This window comes from Anolis sagrei, chromosome 4 (genome assembly GCF_037176765.1).
Source record: "Anolis sagrei isolate rAnoSag1 chromosome 4, rAnoSag1.mat, whole genome shotgun sequence".
NCBI classification, from domain to species: domain Eukaryota; kingdom Metazoa; phylum Chordata; class Lepidosauria; order Squamata; family Dactyloidae; genus Anolis; species Anolis sagrei.
Window position 1 is genome coordinate 166173652 of NC_090024.1, and position 19588 is coordinate 166193239.

Genomic DNA, 19588 nt, shown 5'->3' on the forward strand with positions numbered 1-19588 from the left:
GAAAAGAGATTCATTTGAACATTAGGAAGAACTTCCTGATGGGAAGAACAGTTTGGCAATTGAATGCACTGCCTTGGAGAGTGGAGGACTCTCCTCTCTGAACATTTTTAAGCAGTGGCTGAATGGCCATGTGTCGAAAGTGCTTTGATAATATGTTCCTGCATGGCAAAGGGACGAACTGGATGATCCTTAGGGTCTCTTCCAACTCTAGAATTCGATGATTCTATGTAACAATATAAATAAGATGTCAAAATGTGGTGACATAATTTCAGAATTAAAACCACAAAAAGTAAATTTGTAAAAAGGCAGGACAAAATCTATGGAACAGCACAATACTGAAAGCCTTTAAGTCAGTTCCCCGAAGTTTATTGGAGTAGAAAAGATTTCACTTGTCAACATAGGGATAACAAGGAAGGAGCCAGCACAATCACCATAGGAAGAGAGCTCTAAATTCTGGGAGCAACTACTGAGAAGACCTTGTTTTTATTATGTTCCTACCAGAGGTGCCTATGAATATAGTCAGACCAAGAGAAGAACTTGCCCTGAAGATCTCAAAGTTTGCATAAGATACAGTTATTCAGATAACTTGCACCCTACCCTATAAAGTTTTATGGATACACTGCAGACTATCTTCCTTCGGATGCTAATTAAAATGCTTTATAAGATATAATTTTCAAATTTGACACAAGTTTGTGAATAGGTTTAGTAAGAATAATATACTGAACTTGTAATGCAAGGTTCAAACAAGCAACTAAACTTTAGGTTTTAGAACTCCAAACTATAATTGAACCAAAGATACAAAAAACACACGCTTACCTTATTTTATTGCCTCCATCTTGATTGCAAACTGGCAAGAGTTCCATTAGGACTTTGTAAAAATACCTCAAGGTAAAATCAATTCCCATCACAGCAACAGAATGGCCAGAAGACATTTGTGAGCTATGATAATAAAAAGTGTGCAGGTCTTGAGAGATAGGTAGTTGAGAAAATGTCCAAAACATTTAATATTTTACAGTACCCAAAGCAGTCTCAAGCAGTCTTAAATTATAACCAATTAACCTCAGTTTCTCATCGGCTCACAGAAGCAAGCCTTTATATCTTTACTCAACTTAGGAGACTCTCCTTCTGTCTCCAAGGATATTAAATGGCTGAGCGGCAGAGAGAGGCTATCTGATATATCCTGATAAATTACTGTATTTCTTCAATTTTAAGATGCACTATTTCCCCTATATAAACATCTCTAAAATTAGGGTGAGTCTTACAATTGCAGATGCATTTTATGTATTTTTGTAAGCAGTGGTGGTACTGAAATTAAGGCATGTCTTACAACTGAAGAAATACAGTAAATATCATCTTTCTCTTGAGTACGTGATTTATTTACAAGTGGTAAGCCCTTACACTTACATAATTGGCACTTGTGCAGAGGGATAAGTGGCCAGAAACATCTCCAGAAGATAACAGAAAGTGTTGTATGGAGGGATGATGGGAGTTACAGTCCAATAACACTCCTGTCTTTGTTCATAGATGCGTTGAGAACCAGGTTCTCTGAGAAGTTCCTCATTTGTTCACTAGTAATAAGCTTCCTGCACACTGTCATTAACACAAAATAGGATTCCCAACTCATCTATAACAAAGACATCATCCCTCCACACTAGTTGTACGGGCTATGGCTGTTGTCCTATGAGCCCTACAATACTGGACTCTAACTCCCATGATCTGTCCCAATTGTTTGCACTGGCAAAGCCTGAGTTCTATAAACCATACAATGCTACAAATTCTCCATCCCTGAAAGAAATGGCCAAAATGTTAACTCAACTACCATATACTTGAGTATAAGCTGACTTGAATATAAGACGAGGCACCTAATTTTACCACAAAAAACTGGGAAAACGGATTGACTCGAGTATAAGGCGAGGGTGGGAAATGCAGCAGCTACTGGTAAATTTCAAAATAAAAATAGATACTAATAAAATTACATTAATTGAGGCATCAGTAGGATAAATGTTTTTGAATATTTACATAAAAGTGTAATGTAAGATAAGACTGTTCAACTCTGATTAAACCATTATTCTAACCTTCTTCAATGTAAATGTGCTTATGTATCCTTCGAATAATAATAAAGAGAATAAAATAATAAATATAATAAGAGTAATAATAGAGTAAAATAATAAGTGTAATAATAACAATAAAGTAAAATAATAAATGTAATAATAATAGAGTAAAATGATAATGTAACAATAATAATAAATAGATTAAAATAATAATAATAATAATAATAATAATAATAATAATAATAGAGTATAAGCTGAGCGGGGCTTTTTCAGCCTTAAAAAGGGGCTGAAAAACTAGGCTTATACTCGAGTATATACAGTATATGTTGAAACACAATTTTTCAGAGGATTCTGATTCCCAAACAATATTAATGTGTACTCTCTAAAATGTATGCTATTTCAAGGCAGGGAACTGAGCATGTCAGTGGATTATGTATCCAAACTAAAAAAGACCCATAATTTTGCATCCATTTGGCAAAATAGGTGAAGAATAACAGTTTTAAAATCTGCATTGTAATTTATCCTATATTTCTTGACACGAGACCAAGATTTGGCATATCGTTCTGACTGGAGCTTGCTTTTTAACATTCTTGGAGCTCTTTTTTTGTAAGTATCTTGACACATGAAAAGTCAAACACCAATTCTTCATAGCATTCTCTTCTGCCTGAAAAATTGATCTTTGCTGAAGCATTCATTTCATGAAAACACTATCGAATGTCAAAACTGCAAGGGCATAGAGCAATCTTAAAATCAACACTGGTTTTTCATTAAAATAGAGCACTGCTAGATCAACTTTTAAAGTAACTTAAGGTTTTAAACAAAGGTTTCTTAAGACAGACTATAAACAAAACAAAGTAAAAAATAAAAAAACCCCGAGCTTATGTCAGAGCCTGCAGGTTCCCCAAAGCATTACACCAGTTAAGAAATACAGAAGCCTTCTGCGGATAGATGCTGTTTAAAGGATCAGATTCCTTTCAGCTTCTGGGGAACTGTGTGGCCTTCAGACCTTCTGCTTATTAAAATTCTTCACAGCTTTTCACTTATCCTCCCATCATGAGAAACGGAATATGAATTCCCTGTAAAGATGCTAAAATTCCAAATAGCTGAAAGGTCATCTTTTTTTTTTTTTTTGCAAGGTCAGAAAACCTGGATTTAAGTCGAAAATCATTTTGCATTCAAGTGTTTCAACTGAACTGGTTGATGGATAAAATTATATTTTTTTGAAAAGAAGGTCTTGTCAAATGTATGTTTCTACTCTCTCCCTCTGTAACAAAGTTTTATGATTCAACCCCAGGATGGAAGAGATAATTCACACTTCTTAAATGTTAAAAAGGTATATGAAATCAAGCCCTTTACAGCAACAGATGTAATATTTGTGTCTCTTAAAATAATGATATAATGCAGTCCTATGCACCAAAGCTATCTGGATAAACCACAATAAATCCTTGAAATTGATTTGGAAACCATACTAATCTTGGTTTCCAAACCAAATTAATATGGACTGAAGTAGTTTGTAATTAGTGGACTTTTCTCAAGGGAACTCTAAATGTAGTATTTTGATATTTGGATTAACCATAAAGCTAGGAGCCTCCAGTGGTGTAATGGGTTAAACTCTTGCGCCAGCAGGACAGCTGACCAACACGTCAATGGTTCGAATCCAAGGAGAGCTGGATGAGCCCCCTCTGTTAGCTCCAGCTCCTCCTGCGGGGACATAGGTGAAGCCTCCCACAAGGATGGTAGAAACACCAAACATCCAGGCATCCCCTGGGCAACATCCTTGCGGACAGCCAATTCTCTCACACCAGAAGCAACTTGCAGTTTCTCATGTTGCTCCTGACACGAAAAGAAACACATAAATCTTTGCTTGGGATGTGTCATCTCTACATTCAGAGGGGTTGGATTTCACATACAACAAATTGAAAATACATTGTGATACTATTGGTACTGTAGATTTTTGCCTATCTAAAGAAGTATCAGCATGTTGTTGAAATACGCCGGCAGACCATGTCATCCTCAGAAAGGTTATGGGCACACACAACATCCAAAACCTCTGGAGGATTTAAGGCTTTGGGCTATTTTATAGACTTCCTATGGTTGGCATAAAAACACTCTCCAGATCCCATCTCACCAAAACAGGGATGGAGATCATGTAGACTCCTAGATGCTGAAGTATAATTCCCATTTTCCCTCTCCATATGCTATGCTTGGGGGGAAGATACAATCCAAGAATAGGATTGTCTAGTATTAAATCTACATTTATATCTGGCCTAATAACTAAGATTGTCAAGGTAGTGTTCATGTTCTGTCTATCCCCATTATGTCCTAATAAAACTATTAACGTTACACCTTAATGTAACAAGTAACATATGTATGTTTTGCATGTCATTCTCCTTAACTCTTTGGTCCTGCCTTAATAGTTACTTTTCTCCCCAGAAACGCACAACATTTCCTACCTAGGGCATTCACCGTGGTGGATTTCTAAAAAGCTTAAACCACAATAAATGTCTAACTTTCTTCTCTAAGTTAGGATAGGAGATTGTGAATAGCAATAAGCAAGACAGTGCCTCAAAATGCATTATTTCCACAGAAGAAATGTATCCTGTTTTTTTATGGGTGGCAAATGTGAAACAAATATGCATACAATCTGGGAGGGAACAGGCACCGACCGAGTGGAAATGCCCCAAATTAATTCAGTATGCCGTTAGCATTCTGCTCCTTAAATTTCATACTGTCAGTTACCTTCTCATTCTCCTGAGCCAACATGTCAATTATTCTCTCTCCCCCTACCTCCATTTTTTTTACCCTTTCAACTATGTAGAGGCCTTAAAAATTAAACGAAGCTGGAAATTCTTACATGATCATGGAAAATCTCTAAGCCCTCTCACCAACCCAAGAAGAGACTTGGGTCAGGAAACCTTAGATGGGCAGTCGTGATAGTTTAAAGTAGAGACAGACAAGGCGGTGTGGATATTTGGTATGTGTTGTGTGAGAGAGCTAAAGCTTAAAAGATGCAGAAGTAGCAAGAGCTGCCGTGAATGAATGATAACATCTTGCCCATACGTGGAGGTCTGCCGATACCCCTGTTTTGCTCCACAGCTCAAGACTGCATATTGTTGCCTTAGCAACTGACACATCAAAGGGCCATAAAACACACTCTTTGAGAGCTTATACTGGCATATTTTTACAACAGTTAGGATGGGAGTGGGGAGAGAAGAGCTTCTCCATTTCCCCCCAGTCATCTAATGCCATCCCCCCCCCCCCCCGACTTAAAGTATTCGGCTGCAAATTTATCCCAGAGTTGTAATGAAGAGTTCTCTCTAATATGCTTGCAGCCATGTCAGAGATTCACAAGAAGCCTCATACAAGCCAAAGAGAATATTCTCTCTATGTTTCTAGCTCAAGTTCGGTCCAGGGAGACATGGCAATATCACTTCCTTGAGATTCCACCTCAGTTGAAAACACACCCTCCCTCCTACATTAGTTGCCCACCTGTCTAAAGGAGCCAATGGTCCTGATATAAGGATGCAAATAGAATTATAATCCCAACAAGGTCAGTGTGGGATACACAGATGAGCCCCTGCAATTTGGAGCCCTCCAGAGGATCAAATTCCCATCACTCCCACCCAAAATAGCTAAGGATAAGGGATCATGGGCACTGTTGTCCACACAGTACTATTTAATTTTTTTCATTTTTGGATTTGCTTTGTTTTAAACGATGATGAGATTGTGTAGTAATGAGCTGCCTTGAGTCCCCATTTAATAAATATAAATAAACAGTCCAAAGCATTGAAAGGTACCAGTCCGCTGAATCTAAGTTAAGGTGAACATTAAAGTTCACCCTTCAAAAGACTTTTGAAAGGCGAATGCAAACACAATAGCAAAACTAAAGTCAAATAATCCCTGGGCAATATTATGATAAAAATACAGACTGAATCAGAAGACAACTATGTTTATCTTCCACAATGTATTGCAGGTTTAGCATCCCTTATTCAGAATGCCAAAATGCAAAATACTCCAAAATTTGAAACTGTCCAAAAGGATGGAGTGGATGAGATAGTGGCATTTGTAGCGATGTTGTTTTCTGATGGTTCAATGTACACAAACTTTATTCCAAGCACAAATTATTAAAATACTGTGCATAAAAATACCTTAAGGCTATAAGTATAAGTGTATATGAATGCTGGGTTTAGCCTTGGGATCAATCTCCATAATATCTCATTGTGGACATACATGCTATAATAAAACTTAAAGGAATATCCGGGCAGGGTGGACACCACGATCACACTTCTGCCCTTCAATATATAGCGTGGAACAAAAGGCTGAGCCTAAGTGACCGAAGTATTTGGTAAAAATATAGCTGCCACCACCTCAGAATTGTCGGCCTGAGGAGCCAAAAGGGTGTGATTGTATAATAAGTAAAAGAATGTTTGAGCACTGAGACTTTTATGGCTGACTGGGCTTCAGAAATCTATTGGGAGAGGGAGTTCTGAGGGAAACGAATGGATTGAGGCGAACACCAGTTAAAAGTAAACTAATAAAGTGTTTATTTTAACTTGAGAATAACAACAACTCGTTGGAGATGAGTGGTACAAAATCTTGATGCAGTTGCAGTAACTTGGTTGCTTAAATCAAACAGTTCTCTCTGACAGAATAGCTTTCTCAGCTTGAGTCTCTATAACCAACTGTTCTATTATTAGACACAGTTTTACTTGGAGCACAGACCCCTGTCTGCCTCCCTCAACTGGCTATAAGGTATCTTTGAAACCTCTCCTAGGCTCAATAAGACACAGCTCTCTCCTTTACTAGTCTCTCTAACTAAGTAAAGCTCTAGCCTAATGTCTTCACTATATACCTTAAACCTAGAGACTAGCTAAAACTCTCCTTTCTTCTGTCAGTTCCCTGCTCTAAAAATCTACATCCTTCTCTGTCTAACTCTCAGACTCTTCTCCCTCCTGTCAGATAAGACAGCTCCTTTCCCTCCATTCAGCTGACTCCACCCCTGATTGTTACACCCAATCAGGAGTCAGCCTGACTCCTCCTCCTTCTCTGTACAACAGCCAGGAGGCAAGCCACTGCCAAGCAGGCTTCGGCCTAGCCAGCTAAAAAGGTAGTTTTATTACACATGCAAATACAAATATTCCAAAAATCCCCAAAATTCCAAGCATTTTGAATAAGGTATACTCAATCTGTGTACAAATGTCTAGATCTGGGATGGGCAACTATGCTATACCATTTTGAATTCCATGACCGGCCCGTAAAGGGCAGCACTGCATGTTTCTGAGTCTCACCAAGCTCCCGAGTCTTGTCTCTTTGACATGCCCCATTTGAAAAGGACAGGTCTGAGTATCAGAATGGCTGAGTCATCCCCCTGAATTCTTGTTGGACTTGACTGGAAATTTTAAAAAGCTATTACAACTCCACAGGTCTGTTCTAGCTTTGAAAAAGTCCCTTCCAAGATCAGGCAGGATCTGGTGCATGATGTATGAGTATTAGGTAGCCCTTTCTAAAATACAAAACTGAAATGTGGATACATGCAAAATGATGAAGACTAGATGATGATAAATTTGGTACCTGCCTCTCCCTGTGGCTCGAGGCATGGTACAACATCATAAAAACAAAAGATAGAACACTATTAAAACACATACTTAAGCACCCCTTCCTGTCCTTCACATTGCTCACCATGATAAAGAGTCATTTATTTTCTTTTATGTAGACTTCTTGTGTAAAACAAGTACAGTAGAGTTTTGCTTATCCAACCTTCACTCATCCAACGTTCTGTATTAGCCAACGCAGTTTGTCTCCTGTCTGGAATAATGTCCAGCGTGGGAGAAAGAAAGCACCCTTGTCTGTTTTGGTGCTAAAGTCGTAACTACAGTAATTACTACAAAACGTTACTGTGTATTGAACTGCTTTTTCTATCCCTTTGTTGTAAAACATGATGTTTTGGTGCTTAATTTGTAAAATCATAATATAATTTGATGTATAATAGGCTTTCCCTTAATCCCTCCTTATTATCCAACATTTTTGCTTATCCAACATACTGCTGGCCTGTTTATGTTGGATAAACGAGACTCTACTGAAAGTGGCTTAAAACCTGAATTTAGCTAAGGTTTTCAGATACTGAAAACATATGCCAAAAACTCTTCCACTTCCCTCTTTTTCCCCCAATGTATAGCAAATGAAGTACAATTTGAGAGATTTCCTATTAAAATAGTGGCAAAATTCAGTTGTGGATCAAGGACCAAGACATTTGGAGCACTATCAAAACAAATTTACCTTGAAGAATGAACTGTGTGACTGATGGTAACCACATACCCAGCTCCTCCAACATCTAAATAGGGGCCAGTGAAAGTAATTAATCCTGGATTTGCCACTGCATGGAGGTACCTAAAAGAAAGCAAAAGGAAGCATCTTCTGTATTATTTATTTATTTATTTATTTATTTTTATCCCACTTTTCTCCCATGGGTGGGACTTAAAGACTAAAACAGCAAAAATAAACATACATGAAGTACAACAAAAATATCATAATCCAGGTAAACAGATTGCACACAATACATAAACAAATTAATAAATTACGAAAAACATTCCCTAAACATCGGCCACTGAGGTTATTCATAAAACAATTGTGCAAAGCTCCTAAAAACTCAATTTTTCTTAAGTATTAAGAGTTAATTTTATATTACATTACTGTACATTGAGTAATTGCAAAATCTCTGGAATATAGATAAAAAGTAATCATCCATAACTGAGAGTGAAGTACCTTGTGTTCACTTTTGCATTTGGAGTCCCATGTTCATTTTTACATAGTTTTGAAGGGACAATTTCTGCATATCGTTATTAGATTTCCTATGCTACCATTCCGATTGTGTTTTCAAATAATGAGACAGAAATCTCAGAAATCAAAGTGTCAGACATGGCATATGAATATCTAGCGGTACAGGACTCGTTTCAAAGATCTGCCCCAGCGAACAGGTGCAGTCAAAGCAGAGCATTTTCTGTTTAAATAAACCTCTCCAGGATTATCTGCATCTTTGTTCTGTGTCATTTACTGCTGCGACAGGGACAGCTCATATTGACATTCCCTCACCCCCATTTTTGCAGTGCACTGTATGAAACATGCATCTAATTAAAACAAGGTTTATGCCGCAAGCTTCTTAAGATTTCTAGCAATTTTGAGGAAAATAGAAATTTCTGAGTTACAGAAGAAAGGTATAGCTAAGAAATGGTTATTTCAGTTTTCCTATTGGAGGAGGAGGAGAAGAGACAGGGGGGAAAGTGTGCCAATATGACTAATGGCATGAATATTTGTGGGAGTGGGGGGAGAGACCTGGATTTGGTTATATGCACTTATTTCTGGCTTGATTTGCAGCCCCCTTCCTCCACAAGGCTAACTAGTCTTCTTTCAAGACAACATATGGTACAGAACACATTCAGGAGCTCCCTCATGGTTATTATCTCATTTACAGAGTACACAAAAGATCTTGTTAAACCATGCTTGTGCATAATTAATAGACGTCTGCTAAACTAGCCTAATCTTATGTGGAATTACAGTATGGGAAATCTACATGACAGGGAAACTGGTGCATGGAATAGCAAAGCGCAAATATGCCAAAGGAAAAAAACGTTAAAAATAAGAGCCACATGAGATAAGTGCAGAAGGGTTTTCCAAGTAACATCGATTTTGATAACTTTATAGATGCTTTCATTATTCACTCCTGCACAAAAGGACAAGGAAGAGAAGCTACGTCTTAATAAAAGCAAGGAGCTCATATACAATCACCACCACAAATTTAAAACATCGATGTATATTATTTTATTTGGAAATGTTTCATTTCTCTGTTTATCTCTAAGTAAAGCTTTTGTATAAATCTTATGCCAGATATTCCCCTTCTTCCTGCAATATCATCAACCTTGGAGGGTTTTCTTAAAACCTTTCATAATGGGATCCTAAAACTCACCATTGTCTCCTAGTGGGATCAAATGCTTTGTCCATGAGGGAACCAGGATAAATTCTGAGCACCCCATTGGGCGTTGCTATGTAACGGCGGACAATGTAACTGTTCAAGCTACTCATTTCCATTTGTGTCATCCATTCATCTGTGACGTGACTGGTAGCCATTACTTCATTTCTGACAGAGAACTGCAAAACAAAGACAGACCTAGCAGGGTTCCTCTAAGACTTGCCTGAAAAGATAATAAGCTGCTTGCAGGGTTTCCTAAAGACTCATCACAGATAATCTAAACCCAATTACTTCTTTAAAATCTTCTCACACCAGATGGACCCAGCAAATTTCAAGAAATGGGGAAAACACAGGATACTACAGAAATATTGTTGCCCTCATTCACATTTTGTGTAGGTCTTCATCATTTCAACTTTCTATGCCTTTAAAAATGAAGAGCATTCTCTGTTCCTGGTCTGTAACATTGATCTTATCTCCATATTGTTCACATTCAGTGATCTGATAGACCTCCCTAGTGGAAAGCTACTGTTTATTATACTTGGGAATCCTGTGAGGCAGAACAATCAGAAATCTTAACCCACTCTATCTTTGGAAGTCAATTTCTGAATCCAGCTATATCAAAACCAACAGAACAATTATCACAACAGCACAAAATGTTCTTGACCTCTATTCTTCCATTACTATATAAGACATACTTCTGTTGTTGATAAAAAAGGAGCAATTGCAATCAAGCCACTTATTTGATGTAACAAAAAAGGAAAAGGACAAGCCAAGGCCTGACCAGAAATAATCTAAATTTCACCTAAACTTTTGCAAAGTTTTATCATACATGACGGATTCACCAAACTTTCAGATATCTCTATGTTAAGACCATCAAAACAGCAAGGAAAACAAAAGGTCAAAATAAAGCACATTAAAATAGCATACTTTTAGCCCTGGGTTGGCAATGAGACGTGTGTTATCACTAAGATATGCTGTATAGTGCTCCACCATCCTCTTGGTCTCAGGTTGGCTCAGATGTTCATATGGAGAAGAGAAACTACCTGCAGACAGCATTACTGTAGGGCTCTCTGGAAAGACAAGAAAGGAAAATATCACCAAAAGTCAACCACAGGAAAACAGGATCATTTAGTACCACACTAGGACAACAAGATATGACAACTGCGACAATATGTGTTCAAAGACATGTTTCCCAAAATATCAATATTGTTGAATGTGCAGCCACCAGGGGGTACTATTGTAACAATGGTACTGTATATTACTTTTGAACAATCTGTGAATATGCAGGATGTTATGGAAAGTACCATAGGAAGTTATTGACAGGAAGGAACCGATAGAGAATCGATAGAGAGGATCTATATTATTCGCCAGTCTTAGGATGATGCCCATCAAAAGGTGAAAAAGGTTTTAGCAACCAGAGCCTGTTATCAGGTTCCTTCATGCAACACATCCAGTCTGGTAGCACCATCTATTGTCTTGACCCGGCCACCTAATTCTGCTTGAGAGTAGGGCCAGTCCTAAATCCAATTCCAAGCATCTTCAGTTGTCAGCAACTCATTAAGGTTTCCAGAGATACCTGTCATGGCAAAATAGATGAGAGAACTCAACTACATGGGCACGAGTCATCTCAAAGAAGGCGTGTGTCTCAATGCTGTAAACATGATGTTTGCTTGAGTGCATAACAAAAGCAAGCTTCACAAGCTGATGTTAATGGAATTCAGCACAGGTGAACAGAGAACTGTATTAGCATTGGCTAATATTATTTTATAAAGCATTGCTTCTTAAACTGTGGGTCCTGACCTCAAATGGAGTCTCCGAGCTCCATGACGAGGTCCCGAAAGATCTGTCCATAGTAAAAGTTTTCTGAATGCCACCTAATGGTTGTTTTCGACATTTACAAAAACCTGTTGTGCATTGTTACAGTAGATTCTGCTGAAGATGCTTCAGCTGTACTTCATAACAAGAGTGGAAATCAGCCTGTTTAGCAAATCTTGCAAATCCTGATTTGTTATCAGTAAATGTTTGTGTTTTAGACCTACTTTATATATCTACATATCCTAGGTCACGTAAAAAAAATCTGTTAGAAACAGGTTGTAAGTGGAAAACTTTAAGAAGCCTTGGTATAAAAATACCTACTGGCACTTAACAGTGTTAATTTTCTAGTGTATGCACAAATCAATATGACTTATGGGAGGAAGAATAAACTAAAGACATTTCTTCCTTAATTGCTGAGAAAAAAGTCATCTTTAATATTCTGAGGTTCTTTGATACATAACAATAATGATGATTTTAAAAAGATTTTTAGAGATAGGCTGCTTTAGAAAAATGAAACATGTAATATTAATGTATAGCCTGATATCTTGTGTCATAATGACTTGACACCATTTCAAAAATGGGGCAGAAGAAAACATTTTTTCAGTGAGGAACCATACAGTAGTGTTTCAAAGGTAGCGTATTCATTTTAAGGGGCAATATGCAAGACAATGAGAAGTCACTTATAGAAGGAACTGAATAAAAATGTAAAAAAAAAAAAGCCAAAGCCTTTTGCTAAAAATTAATTTGTTTATTCCCTCTATAAATGTGAATTTTCACATTCACTATAACCTGAGGCAAGTTCATAAAATGATGGTGCTGATTTTCATACATAAAATTATTCATTTTTTTAAATTGGGAAGTTTTATACAGTTTTTAGAACCTCTGAACTTGCCAATTAAAAATATTTCAAAGTATATCCCCACCAGAGTTGTAACTTCTGCTTACTTTCACAGGGATTGATGGTATTAAATATTTATAGCTGGGAATAAAATCTGCATAATTCCAAAGTCAACAGGATATGGCATGACTGGCAAGAACTTCAATGTTTTCATGTTATTGCTAATGATTTATTTGACAGCAAGAAAATCAAGGATTAGCTTTGAAAGTCATATAACAACACGATTCATACCCAACGTGTCCTATTTTTTGAAAATAAAATTATGCAACTACTTGCTTTCAGGGTAGGCTTATTTCATAAGCATGTTGGTATGAGTGTATTTTTAATGAAGCATACAATCTGAAGAATTCATTCAGTAGCATTTAAGCATGGATTTCCCCATTTTTTATAGTGAACAGAGCTAAAATAAAACAGTATACTGCAATAGCAGTTAAGGATTGAAAGGCAAATGCACTAACTTTTGGTCTATCATCCATTAAAATAACCTAAGCCTATGGTGGACTAAGGTAGCTCTCTATACAAACAACCACCATGAAACTTTTGGAAATTCATACCCAATACTTGCACACTTAGAAATAAGAGTGGCTCAAGGCATATTGCTGTCTGAGGAAGAGGTATGAGATGTTTCCCATCACTGATGTCATTTCCAAATGGAACTAGCAGCAAAATTTTACATTGGCTAAAAGACATCCTCTTCCACCTCACCTAAGGGCAATGAGCAGTGATGTGGCTTGCAAAACTCTTCCAAATGGCTGGAGAAGCTCAAACCGAACAGGTGAGGGGGAGAGCCACTACTGTTTGTCCTCCTCACACAGACCAGCATCTGTAATTTGGGGTAGCTACCTAATATCATTGTGCCATTATTCCAAAAGGAAATGTGCAGAAGTCTCCAAAGGCAGCCCTTCTATCTCCTGGATCATGCAATCAGACTTGACTCGTGGGTCACAAGCTGAAATGCTCCTGATCCCCACAAACTCAGATGTGCCATTTTCTTAATCGAGTTCCTTTCAGCCCATGCAACCAGAACGGCCCTGCCTTAGCCAGGTCCATCTCCTGCATAGAGTTTTGGACTAGTGCAGGCCTGAACAAACTGTGGTCCTCCAGGTAATTTGGACTTCAACTCCTAGAATTCTTCTCCATTAGATAAGATGGCTAGGGCTTCTGGATGTTGGAGGCCCAAACATCTGGAAGGCCACAGGTTGTGCAGGCCTGGATTAGTCCATGAGTGAGATACCTCTTTCACTTGGACACTGTATTCCAGTAGTGGATGGGGACATATCCAAAGGATGGAAAAAAATAATATACCTTTTAGCTTAAGCTCTTTAATACTAATAACTAAACCTTAGAAAAGGCATTTCAAGCTTTCAGAATGAGAAAAATTCATACAAATTCTGGGAAATCATGCCATGAGGAAGAAGCTGTGGCCATGTGGGGAATGCCAGAATGCTAGATTTTGACATCACCAGGGTTGGAATTCAGCCTTGGAGTTTAAAGCCTTAATATTTAGCCCTTGGACCAGTCGTTCCCAGAAAGACTGGGTTCCTGTTGTCTCACTAACATGCCTGGGTTGTTTTAGTACTCAAGAGCAGGTCTTGAAAAAGTTACTTTTGTATAATATAACTCCCAGCAGGGTATGGATTTCTGAAACTGTCATTATAAAAACAAACCTTTCCCAGCAATGTCTGAATAATTTCTGATTGTGATAAGTTTCTTGCCATTCTTTCAAATTTCAGTAGTGGGTGGGTAAACCAACAGAATTTAGAAGAAATGCTTTACCTAAGGTTGCCAGTTGTTTGAAATGCAGACAAGCATTGGGCTGGCCCAAGAGATCCAGTCGATGATAAAGAAGCTTGCTACTGGGTACTGTGTTGAGATTTTTAAGTTGTCTAACAGGTATTTCTGGCTGTATCACAACAATGCACAATATGAAGGAAGTATCTTGAACCTAAAGAAAAATCAAATGCAGGTTGAGAAGGAAAGCATGTTTATCTTATCACAACAAAGTAAGGACATTTGAAGTTATAATTTTCAGCAATTAAAACTATGTCCAGATTTAGAATGTCCCCTAAAGATCTAATTTCCCCAGTTCCTCTCATAATAATCTATGATTTCTATAGATCCTGAAAAAGTTCACATCCTGCAAAAACCAGCCAGTCTGATAATGGCAGTATTGCTGTCCAATTGATTTCTATTACTAGGGTATATATTCTATTTAACTTTACATTACTTCTCCTTAGTTGTATACCTGCCGAGATATGCAAGACGCAGCTCATTCCTTGTTTCATTCTTTTAAAAAAAAATAATTCCAGTAGAAGATTTCAACTTTATGTTCTTGAGTAGTGTAGTAGTTTAGAAATAGGAATTACTGAGAAAAATTACTCCCCCCCCCCCCACACACACCCCCTTCCCATGGACAGCTCAAGTAATCATTCACTTATTACAGATGAGTCATTAAAATTTCTGCTCTGTGCTTACAAGAGATGTGAAAAATCTTAATAGAGATGCTGTGGATGGGAAACAGGGGGAGGGACTCACTTCTCCTTAAAATGGCAAGTCCTCCTCATAGTCAGTTTCTCCTGTGTGGATTCTTCAGACTTTCACATTTTTCAATATATAATGCAAAAATAGTTAACTGAACTGGAATTTTCCTACAGTGATTTTTTTGGTGTCAGGAGCAACTTCAGAAACTGCAAATTGTTTCTGGTGTGAGAGACGTTACCCAGGGGACATCTGGATGTTTTACTATCCTATGGGAGGCATCTCTCATGTCCCTGTATGAGAAGCTGTAGTTGACAGATGGGAGCTCACCCCACTCCCTAGATTCAAACCGCTGACCTTTTGGTCAGCAATCCTGCCGGCACAAAAGTTTAACCCACTGTGCCACCAGGGACTCCTATACAGTGATATGGTATATATTGTATATTCAATTTTGTGCAGTGGCAAGTCAGCATCTCTATACAGTGATATGATATATAGAGATGATGACTTACTATTGCACAAAATTAAATACTGTACAATAATCTAGTGAAAGTAGATAGAGAGCAGAATCCATGTGATCAAACATATTAAATCTCTTGAATGTCAGGTTTATAATTCAAAACCATGTAGCTTTTCGGTCACGTAGAAATACTAAGAGAAGAACTATTTTAATTAAAATTTGCCGTCAGCTTTAATATATTAGCATACCTTAAGTGAATTCTACCACTTACCATTTTCCAGGCATAACTCACGTTGTAGGCATCTTTCCCAATTTCCCGCAGTTTGTTTACATGCCAAGATAGTGAGGAGTTTACTGGGACTGTAATAAGCTGACTGCCTAGAGGGAGGCTAAGTTGGCAACAAACAATATCCATCCGTTATTAAAACAGGAAAGAAACTCAGTCCTTGTGTTTACTTTACAGTGAGATTATGGAATTCGCTCTTAATTAAAAATAGAAGTGGATTGCATTCTTACATCACCACATACTGCAGAACTGGGGTCCTAAAAGCTCCATCATGAAAACTGGTTCCAGATGACACATTTTCAAGATAAAATCTCTAGATGACCACATGTATTGGTTGTATGTGATTGCTGGGAGTAAGTGTTGGCTATTTGTGTTTCACCAGAGCAAAATTACATGCAATACTTTCCACACCAGACAAAGACCAATGCAGCATTCACCCAATGGCAGAGTTATACACTTCTGAAATGCTGTATGTATTTACTACTAAATGATCTAGAGTAGACTTGTACATTGTTGGGTTTCATCCCTGACTGCACAAGTCTCCAGCTCTCAATGAGTAGTTAGCCTAGATAGATTAGAGTGAGGCAGGCCCGTAGCCAGGATTTTGATTTGAAGGGTGCTGAGTTTGATTTAAAGGGGGGGGGGTGTTGAGTTTGTTTTGGGGGGGGGGCTGAGGATCTACCCTAGCAAACCTTTTGTATCATTATCCCAAACCCCCCATGCATATGGGATATATTGAGCATGGTGATCAGATCATGATATGAAGAAACATAACAGTTTAAATAATGTACCAGTAAGGCCTTCTCACGAACCACCCTGAGAATTTCGGGGGGGGGGGGGGCTGAAGCCCCTCAAGCCCCCCCCCCCAGCTACATTCTAACAGCTGGTAAACTGGCTGGGATTTCTGGGAGTTGTAAGCTAAAACACCTGGGAATCCACAGGTTGAGAACTACTGGTCTAGAGATTCTGTGGGACAATATAAATCTTCCTAGCTGAAAATCATTCAGGGGTGCTATTCCTACTATCTCAGCCAGGCTTTAAAAAGTACCAGGAGTGGTACTTCGAGTAACAAGCTGCACAGTCTCAGAGATGCAGGCCAGAAGGCACTCTGTGACCATGCTTCTTAAATTGTGGGACCTGACCCCAAATGGGGTCCCTTTAGCTCAATGTCAGGGTCCTGAAAAAATTGACAACAATAATAGTTTTTACAACACCTAGTAGTTCTTTTAGACATTTGCACAATTTTGTTGTGCAGGGTTTACTGTGGTCTCTGCAGAAGATGTTTCAGCTGTGCTTCATAAAAAGGAAAATCAGCTTGTTTAGCAAGCTTTGCAAATGTCTGATTTTTATACCTTTTTAATATACCTATATACCTGAGGTCATGTAAAAATTTCTGTGGCTGAAAGGGATTGTGAGTGGACAAGTTTAAGAAGCAATAACTATGTTTGGCATTCTCTGAAATAATGTTTACTGTTTGGCACCACACAGAATTTGCTTTAAAAACAAAAACAAAAAAAAGTTCCTATATCGGCTGTAGCTGCTGAAGATCAATACAGTTTGCATAGGAGATTGTGCAGATGTCAAACTTCTATGAAGTATTAACTCATTAGTCTTACCTAAGGATGTTCTGTCGAACCAATTCAAATTTTGGAACATTCTCATAATGTATCACATCCGTGTGAAGTGGTGGTTCAGACAGCAAGTAGGGTCTGGTAAGGGAAGGGTGCATAAGAGTGTATCCTAAAAATTAAAGAGGGATATTTTGTTCAACACATATAAAAGTTTTGTTTAATCATGTTTGAAATGGATTTATAAAATTCCCACAAAACTGTAAATAAAGTAAAATACATAACTCCATACAAAAATATAGAGTAACAATATGTCATTATTAAGGGCTAATAGAAAGCAATCCAGAGTGGGAATTATGTACTCCTCAAGATGTTTTTGGACTGTAACTCCCAACATTTCCCATTGGCTATGCTGGCTCGAGTTTCTTTGATTCGCAGTCCAACCTTATCTGGAGATTTGACCAAATCTCAACCGTGAAATAAGATACAGTTGGCCTTCTGAATCCACAGATTCCACCATGCATGGCTTGAAAATATCTCCCATCCCGCTCCCCCCAAAAATACTAAAATATAACCTTCCATGAGGTCACGAAGAGTCGGAGACAACTGAACGAATGAACAACAACAACCTTCCATGTTATCAATGTATATAAGGGACATAATTCTACTGTGCCACTGATTTTGGTATCCACAGGGATACCTGGAAGCAACCTCCAGTGAATGAATGCTAAGGGCCCACTGTACTGTAATTCAAAAAAAATATATTTCAAATAATACAAATTTTATTATTAGCTTCTAATGTAGGGTGCATATTGATTGCCTTGAAAGTACCTTTGTTATCTATCAGAAATGTGTAGGAAGCCAAAGAATCTTGGTAATAAGTAACATCTTCCAAAATATAAGCCAGGTTAACATCTACTCCCGCAATTCCCAATAGCAGGTTTCCAAAATAACAAGGCTTGCTTACAGTCATTATCAGACCTGTGAACAACAAAAAAGCACACAGACAATTAGCAATAGAAAAAAAAACTTTAGCACTTAAAGTATAGTGATAGAAACCTTCAGTTTTATACATAATCATATACACATTGACTGCGACTTCCCAAATATTAAATAGGCCTTACTTCAAACTGGAGCCGCATGGTGGTCCAATGGGTTAAACCTGTGTGTCCCCAGTTGTTTTGACCTTCAATTCCCAGAAATCCTCACAGCTGGTAAACTGGCTGGGATTTCTGGGAGTTGTAGGCCAAAACACCCGGGGACTCACAGGTTGAGAACCACTGGGTAAAATCCTTGTGCCGGCTGAACTGATGACCTGAAGATTGGCAGTTTGAATCTGCAAGATGGGGGTGAGCTCCCATCTGTCAGCCCCAGCTTCCCATGAGGGGACATGAGAGAAGCCTCCCACAGGATACTAACACATCTGGGCGTCCCCTAGGCAATGTCTCTGTAGGTGGCCAGTTCTCTCACACTAGAAGCGACTTGCAGTATATTCTCAATTCACTTCTGACATGATAAAAAGATAACTTCAAAGCTGCATTTTGGATTACTGCCTTAATGATTTGTAGGGGGAACTACCTGTTTTTTATGTTTAGGCCAACTCTCTCCTATTGGGATCCCTCCAGATATTGTGGACTCACAACTCCTATCAACAGAAGCCAGTGTGAATTTTGGTAAGACATTATGGGAGAGGTATATCAAAGTATTTTAGAACTGAGATTAAAGATGTTTGCCATTTTAGAAGAGTCAATTCCTTGTGTGCAATGGAGAATGGTACTTTGACCAAACTAACTGCCATATTTCTTCAACTGTAATACGCCACTGGGTATAAGATGGACCCTAATTTCAGTACAACAAAAAAAAAAAAAACAAAAACAAAAACAAAAACAAAAAACACCACACACCACAAGATACACCATTTTTTTAATGTTTATATAGGAAAAAAATGTGTCTTAGAATTAACGAAGTACATTGGCTAACAACTCACTAAGTATTTACTCAGGGCGGTTCCAGACAGGCCATTATCCCAAAACAATCTGCATTTAAAAAACACGGATGTTCTTGAGGGC

At 38.1% G+C, this 19588-nt stretch overlaps 1 protein-coding gene across 2 annotated transcripts in view; it reads right to left on the bottom strand.

The window, feature by feature from the left end:
- The window catches only part of CACHD1 (cache domain containing 1), a 146998-nt gene that overhangs the window by 19048 nt on the left and 108362 nt on the right, over positions 1-19588 (bottom strand). For both annotated transcript variants that reach the window (XM_060773667.2, XM_060773668.2), the window contains exons 10-17: positions 18351-18500; positions 17568-17691; positions 15937-16054; positions 14504-14672; positions 10942-11084; positions 10012-10193; positions 8328-8438; positions 817-939 (exon numbers count right to left, since the gene is read on the bottom strand). In XM_060773667.2, coding sequence (XP_060629650.2) covers positions 817-939; positions 8328-8438; positions 10012-10193; positions 10942-11084; positions 14504-14672; positions 15937-16054; positions 17568-17691; positions 18351-18500 — 1120 coding nt within the window. The remainder of the gene's footprint in view (positions 1-816; positions 940-8327; positions 8439-10011; positions 10194-10941; positions 11085-14503; positions 14673-15936; positions 16055-17567; positions 17692-18350; positions 18501-19588) is intronic.